Source organism: Rhinolophus ferrumequinum, chromosome 14 (genome assembly GCF_004115265.2).
Source record: "Rhinolophus ferrumequinum isolate MPI-CBG mRhiFer1 chromosome 14, mRhiFer1_v1.p, whole genome shotgun sequence".
Classification (NCBI taxonomy): Eukaryota; Metazoa; Chordata; class Mammalia; order Chiroptera; family Rhinolophidae; genus Rhinolophus; species Rhinolophus ferrumequinum.
The window spans coordinates 46,447,608-46,461,853 of NC_046297.1; the positions used below are offsets into that span (position 1 = coordinate 46,447,608).

The 14,246-nt window shown below is 32.9% G+C and overlaps 1 protein-coding gene across 2 annotated transcripts in view; it reads left to right on the forward strand.

The window, feature by feature from the left end:
- The window catches only part of ZFPM2 (zinc finger protein, FOG family member 2), a 445,713-nt gene that overhangs the window by 116,428 nt on the left and 315,039 nt on the right, over positions 1-14,246 (forward strand). For both annotated transcript variants that reach the window (XM_033126666.1, XM_033126667.1), the window contains one exon: positions 6,329-6,430. In XM_033126666.1, coding sequence (XP_032982557.1) covers positions 6,329-6,430 — 102 coding nt within the window. The remainder of the gene's footprint in view (positions 1-6,328; positions 6,431-14,246) is intronic.

Genomic DNA, 14,246 nt, shown 5'->3' on the forward strand with positions numbered 1-14,246 from the left:
GAGAAAATAATTTTTTCCTTTTTATATATTTCATTGTATATTCAAAAATATGCTTTATAAAAGTTAATTGTTGAGTGAATTTTGCATGGAACTACATGCTTCCAATGATTTAAATGTAATAGTAAAGTTCAGTAAGTGTTACTCCTTTGTGTGAACCGGTGATACAGTTACTATCTGAATATAAAACTTAACTTTACTAAGCAGTTCTGCCCACAATTTTACTCTCTGTTCTCTGGGACCTTAGATATGTGATTTTTAACCCCATGGTCTCATGCTTGCTTGTTTATGTGTTTTTCTGGGATTATTATTATCATTAATATTAATGTCAATATTAATATTATTAATATTCAGCTATTTTAGTTATGCATGTTTATTTCCTCAACTGTTGCGGTGGGAGAGCAGGGAGGTGAGAAAGGATGTTTTGGAAACACTGGCAGGAGACTCCAATTTAATTTCTAACATTGCACAAACGGCTGTTTTGGGTGGCCTTTATGATGTCTCTTCATGCTCCCCTATAACCCTACTGTCCTGCTTGTTGGGGAAAGAAGATCTGCCTAAAACTGCTTTAATCCAGCAGAAGCACTTATTGCTGAAACATGAAAAGATCTGGGAGAGATGCCTTATGCAGAAATAAATATTGTAGCTATAAGACCATAGATAAGTTACTGACTTTATCTGTGTGTCAACTTGCTGATCATTAATTTTTGTTTTTAATTTGGATTAAATGATCTTGAGAATACCTCTTGTGCTTACATCCCTGTTTCAGGTACATAAGACATTAGAAGAGTGTTTGGAAAGAGTGGATGTTGTTTAAAAATTATATTTTGTTTAAAATTTTTGCATCTGTATTCATCAGAGGTATTGGTCTGTAGTTTTCTATTTTTGTGTTATCCTTACCAGGTTTTGGTATCAGGGTATGTCGGTCTCATAAAATGAGTTAGGAAGCATTGTTTCTTCTTCAGTGATTTGGGAGAGTTTGAAGACGACATGTGTTAGATCCTCTTTGAATGTTTGGTTGAATTCACTAGTGAAGCGATCTGGTCTTGGACTTTTGCTTTTGGGGAAGTTTTGGATGATTGTTTCAATTTTCTTACTGTTGATTGGTCTATTTAGATTTTCCAGTTCTTCGTGATTTGATCTAGTAAAGTTACATATTTCTAAGAACTTGTCCATTTCTTCTAGGTTATTGAATTTGGTGGCATATAGTCTTTCATGGTACTTAGAATTGAATGATCCTTTGTATTTCTGTGGCATCCATTGTAACTTCTTTCATTTCTGATTTTGCTTATTTGTGTCTTCTCTTTTTTCCTTAATCTAGCCAGGGGCTTGTCAATTTCATTTATCTTTTCTAAACCAGCTCTTTGTTACATTAATTTTTTTCTATTGTCTTTTTGTTCTCTATTTAATTTAATTCTGCTTTAAGTTTTGTTACTTCCTTCCTACTGCTGATTTTGGGTTTCAGTTCTTTTTTTAGTTCTTTAAGATGTAATGTTAAGTTTTTTACTTGGGATTTTTCTTGTTTCTTGAGATAAGCCTGTAATGATATAAATTTCTCTCTTATTACTGCCTTTGCAATATCCCAGATATTCCAATAATTTTGATATGTTATATTTTCATTCTCCTTTGTTTCTATGTATCTTTTGATCTATCCTTTTATTTCTTCTTTGGCCCAGTCATTCTTTAGTAGCAGGTTATTTAATCTCAACACATTTGTGGGTTTTCCCAATTACTTTTTTCAGTTGATATTCAGTTTCAAAGCATTGTGTTTAGAGAATGTGCTTGGTATGATTTTAATCTTAAATTTGTTGAAGCTAGTTTTATGTACCAACATATGATCTACCTTGAGAATGTTCCATGTACACTAGGAAAGAATCGATAGCCTAGTGTTCTGGGATGAAAGGCTCTGTAAATGTCAATTATGTCCATTTGATCTAATGTATCATTTAAAGTGATACTTCCTTATTGATTTTCTGTTTGGATGATCTATCCATAGCTGTCAATGGGGTATTTAGATCCCCTATTATAATTGTGTTTTTGTCAGTATCTCCCTGTAGTTCTGTTAGTAGTTGCTTTATCTATTTTGGTGCTCCCTGATTGGGAGCATATATATTGATGTGTTATGTCTTCTTGTTGTATTGTCCCCTTTATCATTATGAAATGTCCATCTTTGTCTCTTGTTATCTTTTTTTTTATCTTGAAGTCTACTTCATCAGATATAGATATGGCCACCTCCACTTTTCTCTGGATGCCATTTGCTTGGAATATCGTTTTAAACTACCCTTTCACTTTGAATCTATATTTGCTCTTGCAGCTGAGATGTGTCTCTTGAAGGCAGCAAATGGTTGGGTTTTGTTTTTTTATTTGATCTGCTATTCTGTGCCTTTCTATTGCTGAGTTCAGTCACTATGGAAAACAGTGTGGAGGTTCCTAAAAAAAATGAGAATAGAATTACCATATGATGCAGCAACCCCTCTTCTCATTATTTACTCCAAAAATCTGAAGACATTTATCTGTAAAGATACATGTACCCCTATGTTTATTGCAGCATTATTCATGGTGGTCAAGTATGGAAACCGATGAAGTGCTCTTCGATAGGTGAATGGATAAAAAAAGATGTGGTACATATATACAATGGAATATTGGTCATAAGAAAAGATGAAATACTGCCATTTGCAACAACATAGATGGATCTTGAGATAGTCAAACTAAGCAAAATAAATCAGACTGAAAAAGTAGAGAACCATATGATTTCACTCATATGTGGGATATAAAACTTTATGAGGGGTGTAAATGTCCAACTATTACATTGTTTTGTACACCTGAAACTAATAAAAAAAATGAAACAAACAAACAAACCCTGAAAGCGACAAATGAGCAAAGCAAAGAACCAAGCAAAAACCCATAGACACAGACAGCAGTTTAGTGGTTACCAAAGGATAAGGAAGGAGGGGAGGGGGTGATTGATGAGGGTACAGGGGGGCAAATGTATGGTGATGGAAGGGAAACTGACTCTCAGTGGTGAACACACAATGCAGTATATAGATGATGTATTATAGAATTGTACACTTGAAACCTATGAAATTTTACTAACCAATGTCATCCCAATAAATTTAATTAAAAAGAAGAAAAAGAAAAATTCTATGTTTCATTCTCTACTCTTGACTGTGGGTGAGGGCATTTTTCTTTGTAAACTCCCCTGCCTTAGTACCCTGAATTAAACCTCTACTCAGCCTGTGGAAATGCATTCAAAAGTCACTTACCTAGGTGGTTGATTCTGTTGTGGATTCTAGTCCTCATGAAAAATAAAGTGTTGGAAAAGTCAGTATTTCCCTAAATTGGGTCAGGTATCCCTGGTGAGAAAGTTTTAAAGTTTCCTATATTCTTTGTTTATCAATGAGAAATTTTCAGCTTTATATTACTATGACTTAAAAACCATACTACTGACTACTCTTCCTTTCTTTTACAGGGAAATGAGACCAGTGACTCAAAGTCTAAATAGACACAGTAGCTAGAATGTGATGGTGTCACTTCTATTGAAGGCATTTTTATAATTACCTTTTATTTCTGGCATCTGACACTGATTTTCCATTTATAACAATGATAAAAGTTTTTTTTTATTAAAATCTGTTCGTATGAGTTATACAAAGTGTAATACTTTAAATGAAATATTATAAAATTATTGCTAAAGTCATGACTGGCTGAAAATCATGAAGCTAGTATATGAAGCTTGGGAAGAAATGGAGTATGTCAGTAAGGGTCTCAGAAGGAAACTGATGAAATGGTCAATGGGTTTCACTACAGAAGTGTTGGTGAAGGGACTGTGTATAAGGTGTGGGCAGAGTTAAGGGAAGCGATAAGGAATGGGAACTATTCAGGGGCTTTCCATGATGGGAAGCTGTTAGCCCTGGTCTGAAGACTCATGGAGTGGATGGTGGTGGTATGGGAGCATGGGAGAAGCCTTCGGGCCACCACGCAGGAGCTCTAATAGTACAATGCAGCCATTGACCACAACGGGAGACCATAAAAAATGATGGGATTGGGGATTAGTACCTGACCTCTTCGCCTGCCCTCTGGTCCTCTGATCTGCTTCAGTGCCTCCATTGGCTAAAACCAACCAGAAATCAGAGAACAAGGGAGCCATAACGATGGAGTCCACAAAAGTCAACCTCCGTGGGGCACAAAGCAAGGCAAAGAGGGTGGAGAGTCTGTTGGGGCCAGCAAGAAGGGGCAGGTGTAAAGTAACCAGGTCAGGGGACATACCAGGGTTCTCTGCCAGAGCTAACATTCTATGATTCTAGTTACTCCAGTCTGCTAAATACATGGCATTTGTTCAATATTTACGTATGTGCAGTGATAACATTTGAATATTTAACAACTGGTACAGCCTTGGCTCTGACCAACCTGGTCAGATGCCATAAACCTCCTGCTGTCTAAATTTAATCCTTTAATTTCTGGTTTAGGGGAAGGGGGAGGGGGCTCACTAGTGAGTGGCCACAGTAGGCGGGGTGCACTGAAGGGCATTTGGTTAGTTCGGAGCTTGCAGTATTTCAATATAGTAAAAGGTTACAGATCCTACTTGTGTGTGCAGGCTGAGGACTAGCCATATTTGTGTTTGAGAATAGAACACTTCCCTTACTCTCATAAGATGATTGCTTGATGCGTCTCTGTTCTTCTATGTGACCTACCAAAAGGAGCACAGGAGATTAAAACTCTTATTACTGAGTCTTTGTAATAGACTGGGACCTAGTTTTACACCCTCCTTATTTGTGAACTTAATGCGTTTTATACTACTTCTAAAAAGGAACTGTGTGTTTCCATGTATATCCAACTATACCTACAACAGTTCCTTAAACATGGTAGATGCTCAATAAATATTTTCTGGAGTGAATTTTTTTGCTATTCATTCTGATCATGCTGAAAGGAAGAGATAACTCCACTTTCAGAGAACCTTCAATTCCAGGCATGGCGTTTGGTGGTGTGAGGTATGTCCATTTTTCTTTGTTACCCACCAGAGCCAGTGCTCCTCTGTTAGAAAATTAAGTTCAGTAGAGCTGTCACTGGGTTTCTACATTCTTACTTTACCTTTTTTCCACTTTTTAAAGTGATTCATTTTGTGAGGTTCTATATATTGAAAGAAAAAAAATGTATGGAATTCAAGGTTCAAAACTCAATATTACATTAATATCATTTGTAATAATAATAGTTTCCTGAAAATTTTGTATTTTACGTTACTTTGAAAGATTTTTAAAATTTAATATATTTTTTGTGTAATACAAAGACTCAGAACTATTCAAGATTTGGGCAACTATGTGGAAAATAGTTAGTGAATAGTTCGGAGGCCAAGCACTTTAATTAAAAATTTTTAGCATTATTAGATTCAAGGTTTAGTTGCCATGTTTTTAGTATACACTTTTTTATTCTGACATGTTTTCTTGTTATTTTCTTTCTGATCTCTATTATAATTTATAAAAAGTATTTTTTAACATTTTTGTGTTCAACCTGTTAAAGTGGATTACTTTCCTTTAAAGCAGCACATACTCTGTTATATTATGACTTAAAATGAAGGTACTTACAAATTAGATATTTACTTTTAAAATGCAATTGCATTGTTAATGTGTTTCTCATTTGCCATAACTATATTTCTGCTCAAAATATATTATATTTTTTCTTTTGTTATGTGAAAATGAAGGCATGAAATTGTACAAACTCGCTGCACTTACTCTATTACAAGTATAGGTTTATAGCTTCTTACATTGTGAAGACTGAGTGACTAGCTCATTTTGCATGCTAACATTTAATTATGGCTTTTTCAGATCCATTTTAAAAATAAATATGACCTAATTTTAGCAATCTTAAAGATGGGGGCAAAGAATGTCTTTTTCAAAATAACCTAAATTTAGCCTAAAATGTTAATATTTCTTTTCCTACGATATTTAATTTTGCTGCATTTTGCCTCTATAAAAATTATAATTCAGAAGTATGCGAGTTAAGTTTTACTGTATTGAAGGCACTACAAAAATTACATACTGCTTTTAAAATTTTTTCTTCTGTATAATATTAATAACTCTAAATGAAAATTTTAATGATAATGTTCTTTATTGTTTAAAGCAGTTAACTTTATTTATTGATGAATAATACTGTTTTTCTTTATCATAAAGCCATAATAGATATCAAAACAATTAATCATGGACATTTATCAGTATGACAATATATGTAACAAATATATTATTAGATATATGCTAAGGAGATCCCTTTATGAGGATTTAAATGTCAAATAGAGGGCTTTAATCAAAATTTCCCTTTCTCTCTGTGTGTTGGTGTTTTCCAGGTGACGATGAAGGAGTCCAGGAGATGACAGAGTCAGATGGGGACACACAGTCAGAGAAACCCGGGCAACCTGGAGTTGACACAGATGACTGGGATGGACCAGGTAGGACAGAAAACTTAAAATTCAACCATCTGTTGCTACTATCAATGATTTCCTTTTTTTTTTCTTAAATTTTAATTAGGTTGTAAAACCCTTATAATCTTCTCAACTCTGATAAAAAAAAATTGTGTCTATGCTGGTTACATGGGAGGTTAAGTAAGTGAACATCGTTGGAAGATTTTTACCTTTTTGATGAACTATGAAAACCAAAGCGTTATCTCTGCTTGATGTATCCATCTTGTTTTCTTACATACTCATGTAAGAATTAGTCAATTCTACTTGCTTTTTATTTCAGTAGAAATCTTTATGCTATATCCACATTCAAATTGGGCATGATTTTAAAGCTTTAAAACACGTAACAAACAATAATACTCCAAAGAAATATATTCAGGTTAGTCATGTTGTAAGTCAGAGATTGAATGTCAATATGTATTTAGAAGTTTAAAAAATACCAACAGATGCTCCCATTTGATTCAAGGTTTTGGCAACATTTTCAGGAATGAAAGTTAAATTAAATTTTAAAGATCCTGATAATTAATCATTTTAAGAAAAACATTAGCCAATCAAAATACTCCAAAACACCAATATGATTTTATGTAAATATGTATAGTTCATAAGAACTTTGTGTTTGGTGCCAAGTAATTTATTATTCCTGATATATTTATAAATGAAGACTATTATGTCATAGAGCTAAAGAATATAAGTAAGTTTTGAAATAGCTTTAACCATAATTTCCAAAGCAGTAACATTTTTCATTAAGAAAGATCCCTATATTTCAATCACATTTTCACCCTTGCATGACTTTGCAAATTGCTCTCTGCTGAGCATGAAAAAGAGAGGAACTCTAGTGATAATTTTCTGAAACCAGCAGCTGGAAAATATAATGCAAACAAAAATGAAGATACAATATATCTGATTATGATGTCATTTATAATGTTATTCATCATACACACAAATGTTTGTATTCTGTATACTATAGCAGAATGTTACACAAGAATTTGGACCAAAATGTATTATATGTAAAGCACCATAATACCATATTTTAAGAATTTGAAAGAAAATATAGATTTCTGTCATTTTCACCTTATTGCATAATGCTTCTGTCTTCTAAGGTAGGGAAGAATTCCTTGATTTAAAAAAAGAGAAAAAAAATACTTTGAAAACTAAAAAATTTTTTTACTGGTGGATTACATTTAACTTGAAAAGGGTGGGTAAACTTTATATTGTATGGTTCTTTATTGATAAAATTAAGTATGTAAGTTAAGTATGTAGAAGAGTTATTTTTATATTTAAATTAGATTAAATAGCCTTTCTAATATACCTACTTACAAAGGGTGCATTATGGTTTCTCTCTCTGGGGCAGACTGGGTGGGGACAGATTCTCCTCCTTGCTGTTCTGGGGCTCAGTGTTCCAGTGACCTGGGAGTAAGCAAGGAAATTTTGGAGTCATAAATCACTAAACACCTATTTCATACCCAATACTACCTTTTCCAGGAAGCTTTTCCAGAAAGAAAATTACATTATTAGTAAAAAAATAAAAATAAGAATAAAAAGATTAGGGAGCAAGGTAAAGCATGATAAAGCATGATGCTGTCATTCAGGATGAGCTTTTTCACTTTTAGGTTAAATTTGTTTAATGTGTCCAACTTAATGAAAATTTTTTTTAGTTAATGTTAGAGAAAATGTTATTCTTTTTTGTGGCACATATGCATATGTAAATACTTTAAAGGAAAATGTATGTCTTTAAGCAGGTATGAGTATGAGAAAGTTTTTTCTGTAGATACATAAAATCGATAAAACATTTTTCCTTATTTCACACAAAAAATATTTTATTATTTTGAAACCCCTTGATTAAGGCAATTGATTCATAACAAAAAAAATATATGTTGGATATTTATTTTTTTAAGGTAGAATATTTCTTTTCTTCAATCAAGAGAAACTATAGGGGATGTTTTTGCACTTTTGCTGTTGCGTAACTAACGATTACATCAATATTTTTACCTAAATTTTTGTTATTCACAAAACATTATTGGTATTTTCCAATTGTATTAAGGAGATAAAATTGTCCAGGTTTTAGTAACTATTTCCAAACATGTTAGAAAATGAGCTCTGGATTCTAAGGGTTTAGGTTCAAATTCTGGATTTGCCAATCACTTGTGCAATTTTTGACAATTTATTTATTCCTCTGTGTCTGTATCCTTATTTGTAAAATGTAGAAAATAATATTATGGGTTTTGTAAGAAGTCCATTAGATCATACATATAAAATGCTAATGATTATTATTATGGCTTTGGAATTGTTGAGTCTTGAAGCAGAACCTTTTAAAATTCTTCTCAGAATTTTTCAAAGCCCAGTGGTATAATAGTATATCTGCTACAATGAAGGGTAAATTTCAGCAATGCTAAGCATCTAGTTTTGAACTGAACCACAAATTTTTGGTTAAGACATGAGGTAATGAGCCAGATGTGATTTCAAGGTCTCCTAATTTTAAGTCACTCTAAGATAGTTTTCTCTAAAAATAAAATCAAAGGACAAGGAAATTATCTAAAGAATTTGAGGCATGGGACTGACATCATTTAAGATGGATCAAGATTTATCTTCTTTTTAAAGAGTTTGATTGAAGACGGCCTTGCAACCTTTCTTGATGGTTCAATTCAATTATGAATCAACTTCTGTCTGAAGTGTTCTATTTTTATCAAATGCAAACTTCACAGTGCAATTTTTTCCCCTTATTTGTTTTTTCAACTAAGAGGTACATTTAGTAATTGCTCACACATCTGTTAACTCCTGTGGTTAGGAGGAACCTAAGCAACTTTTATGAAAATTATCTTAAACATTTACAACCATTTCTATGATGAAATCTTTTAATGCTTAATTATTTGTGACTTATTTAAATATTCTTCACCCTCTTATTGAATGTTTCACCATTTGAATGGCCAGCTGGGCTCATACTAAGCTAGTAAAGTTCAAGCCATTGTAAAAGTCATTACTTCATTATATCGGTATTTCACACATCTGTTTTTAAGTTTTGTTTTTCTTTCTTGCTCTTAAAAATATTACCCTGCTTTATATACTTATACCTGTATTTGCCTCTACTTCACTTATATCATTTCTGTCTTTCTTAACTAAATACCTCTTCTTTTCCTTTATCAACCTCACAAGTTTCATGTTTTATCACTCTTGCAGTATTTCGGTTTACCAATATTGTTATACATTGAATTATTCAATAAATACTAATAACTGGGAAAGGTGCTAAGGGAGAAATCCAGAGGTGTATTATGAAGCTGTCTATACTTTCTCTTTTTAATGCCATTTCTTTCCTTTAACCTCTCTTAATTATTCATGTATTGTATTTAGGTCACTGATGTAATAATTAAGAATGTCAAGCTAGAAAGTAGAATATGGCCTAAACTACAGAAGAAAATGTACAAATTATAGAGTCAGACAGAGTTCACACACTGATGCTTGTGGCCTTGTGGTCTCAGGCATATTAAACAGCTAGGACCTCAATTATCATATCTTTAAAATGGGAAGAATAATAACTACTTTGAAACATGGTTATGAGGATGAGATTTGAAAGAGATGACATATAGAAAAAAATCTAGCACAGACCTTGGGAGAGTGTGGGATTTGCTAGATGTTAATGGCCTTCCTTTACCTGAGGGCCTCTCACAGTGACCAACAGAATGTTGACCTTACTTTGAAAATGGTGCTTTACGTCTCTGGCTTTCTCTTTTAAGAAAATCTGATGAATCAATATCCATGGCCAAGATCTTGAGTGCTAACTTATGTGTTTATTTTAGAAAGAGACTTGGGGGAGAGAAGTCAGATAAATCATTATAAATTCATGGTCTACCTCTGTGAAATGAGCACCTTAAAAGGTACATCTTACTTATATCAACTCTGAGAATGCAACTCTAGCTTACAATATTAATAACATGGTTACTTCTTTTTACACCTGGGAATAGTGAATTTGATTTATCTGGTTTAATAGTGACTGAATAGTGTCTTACCATCAGGCTTACAGCAGTTATAAATGAAATTTCCAGGAGCTCTATCAAGGAACATATTACATTACTCAAACTGTACAAATAAGTGCTTGTATCCCCAAGTAATGTATACTAGTGCAAATATACACAGATATAAAATTTTAAGCAAGCAGTCATTTAGATTCCTTGACATGAACTTTTCAAGATAAGTATGTACTGTTATTTAAATAGATTTTGATATTTATGTCAAGTACTTAGGGCAGTTCTATAAAAATGAAGTAGAAAATAAGACCTTGTATTGAGTATTTGATGAATTAGTAGAATCAAATTATGAATAATTTTTGTATTACATATTACAGAATGTCACAACTTGCTTCTAGACTGATAAATGAAAATCTGACTTTCCATCAGAGGTAAATTTTTTTTGGGGTAGTGTAATATTGAAGTGGAGAAAACCAAAAATGTTTCTTCCATTTATCTTGGACCTGACTTTGAGTAAGTTATTAACTCTCCAAGGCCTCAGTTTCCTTGTTATAAAATGCGGCTAATAATAAAAACTACCTACTAATGATATTTTCCATATAAAGCATGGAGTTCAGAGCTTCATACATGCTCAGTAAATAGCTCTTAATATTACTCTTAGTATCGTTTTGGCAATTGTGCCTTAGTGGCCATTACAATGCCTTACAGATAAGATGAAAAGTCCTCATTAAACATTTTGTATAGTGAATTAACTTCGCAAAATGATTTTACTATGCAAAAGTCACCATAGGATTATGTTAATTATGTTCTAGTCCCCTGGGTTTTAAAACAGGATTCAGTGAAAGAAATTTTAATGTAAATGCATTTTCAAGAATAAACGTCTAGCATAAAATCAGATGTGTGTACTTGTTGCATCTGGACTTCAAATTGGTCAAGAAATCATAAATATGTCACCTCATTCAATTGCTGTTCAACATTATGGATACATGCAGATGATCAGGCTAGTTCTGCTTTGTGCCTTAAATTAAACTGCGAAGATGGGAGTGTTTTGCATAAAGTGGAATGGTAGCTAGAAGACTACGGTGAGACAGAATCACACAGTAATGATACAGTTTTCTTTTTCTTTCCTCTTTACTAGTTAGTCCAAAGAGGGGCTTGGAGATTACAGTTCTGATTTCGTTTCCTTTTTGATTGGGAAAATGTGGTAGATATAAGATCTGGGAAATGCCATTTGAAGTAAATTAACAGAAACCTATGAAACATAGTTAACCATAGATATAGTCTGACAGTAAGAAGAATATTGTGAGAAGCGGAGGAAATCGTAGAATGACTGTGTATTACTCTGACAGTGAATTGGTATTATCTCTGCTATCAGATAATGCAGTTATCATTAATTTTCACATTTGCATTTCAATCTTTGGAAGGAAATGACTCTTGCCGGATGAAGATAAGAGCTCTGTACCACTATAATGAACCATCATTTTATCCCAATGCTTTGTGTCCATATTAAAATGAGACAGGGAGGAGGGAGGAAGTGAGTGTGTGTGTGTGTGTGTGTGTGTGTGTGTGTGTGTGTGTGTGTGTGTGTGGTCAGAAAAACATAACAAAGTGTCAAAAATTGCTACAGACTTTTGAGCTTCTTATGAAACAAGAGGGGGTCAAAATAAATCTTCTGTAGTGTAGTTAAGTGGATATCGGATTAAAAGATGAAAGCTTTACTCTTTGTAGAAAAGAATACCACATAAACATAGTAAAAAAGTTATCTTTATCTGATTCCCTTACTCTAGTTCTCATATGTATGCATTCTCATGTATAATTAGGGCACAGATAAACTCAACCAAAAAAAAAAAAATGTAGTTTGAAGGCAAACTACTTATTTATGGTTTAGAAAGATACATCTTTGAGTTATAAAGAACTGCATAAAATATATAATTTTATTATTATTTACACTTCTTCAGTTGCATAAGAATGGGAATTAAGAATAAATAATGACTTACTTTAGAATTTGCAAACACCTCATTCCTTTGCATAAATTTAATTGAGAAATTCAAGTTAAAGTATAATGATTTTGAAATTAATTTTCTTTGGACCTTACTTGGCAGTGACCTTTTCCTAAAACACTCTGCTGGAAAATGAATACAATGTCAAATTTTTTAAATATATCATGATCTCAGAAAAATATATGACAAACCATCTTTCCTGTCCTATATACACTGCTCCCATGGCAAAATTCGTTAATCAACTATTCACAGTAGAAGCTCCCTTAACTAAGCTACAGTTTTCATCCCCTCTCTAAAACTTACTGATTGACGCTGTTATGGGTTGAGTTGTGTCCCCCTAAAATTCATATGGTAAAGTCCTAACTTCTAGTACCTGAGAATGTTACTTGGAAATAGGGTCATTGCAGATATAATTAGTTAAGACAAGGAGTAAGGTGGGCCCTTAATCCAATACGAATCGTGTCTTAAAAGAAGGGGGAATTTGGAGACAGACAAGTACATAGGAAGAACACTATATGAAGATGGAGGCAGATATTGGAGTGGTACTCCTACAAGCCAAGGAAGGTCAAAGATTGCGAGCAAACTACCAGAAACTAAGTGAGAGGCATGGAACAGTTTCTCTCTTACAGTCCTCAGAAGGAACCAACCCACTCATAACCTTAATCTTGGACTTGTAGCCTCCAGAATTGTGAAGCAATAGCTTTCTGTTATTTAAGACATAGAATCAGTATATACTAACAGTTTATAGTATTTTATTATGGCAGCCTTACAAAATTAATACAGAGGCCTGGAGTAGGAAAGGAATCATGGGCCATCACTCATATAGTTGCAAACTATACTTCTTACTGTAATTTTTAATTGATTTTAAATATTGTGTAAACCATTGAAATATATTTGAAAAAAAGGTATAGTGAAGGTAGCAACCATGTTGAAACCTTCAAAACTGGATAAAAAAATTTAGATGTAGACAAAGCAGCTTTAAAAAATTGAAGGCAAATCATAAAAATATTGAAAAAATATTGAAAAAAACACACTTACATGGCTTTACAAGTGTTTTTACATCCTCACTCTGTTCTAATGAAACAAACTAGAAATTGTAGATGGATCATTTGAATGATATTGATGTAAGTGGAACACCAATCAGTGGCCCATACATGAATAAAAGGTCCAGGTCCTGTATCAAAAGTTTGATTATTAAATGTGATTCTGTACATTATAATTTAAAATGGAATGCATATATTGTTATTTAAAAATAATCCCATTATTTGAGTATTTTGATTAATTATTCATCCCAGTTATGTCCAGAAAAGAGACTTCTGTTCTCTTTCCCACTGAAGCATTAATTCAGCTTTGACTTCTTCTCAACAAACTGGGAAAACACTACCGGTCAGTAGTAGTAATTGACACATAAGAGACATCTTTACTATCCTTTTTATAAGCTTTTGCATTAAAACATGTGTATTAAATACTTATGTTGGCATAAGGGTTATTGACATTGATTGTTTCCCTTGACTCAGTATTGTAACCTGAATAGATACCTAAAAATATGATTGAATCTCATATCTGGAAAGTTAAGAGAAAGAAAAACTAAACTTTATAAATATTTGTTTTTATTTTGACTGGCTTACCAAAGGATTTAATTGGGCTCCGAAAGATAAGTAAAGACCGACACAATGACATGCATTAGAAGTAGTTTAAAAATATGGAAAATAAAAGCAAGTGCATAGAGCTACATACACTTGCTCTTCATGGGCTACAAATTTGGAACTAGATTACTGGAAGACTATTTTTAAGGGTGATATTGATTGGATACACTGCACGAAAAATAGATTGCTTATTTAGGGCAAA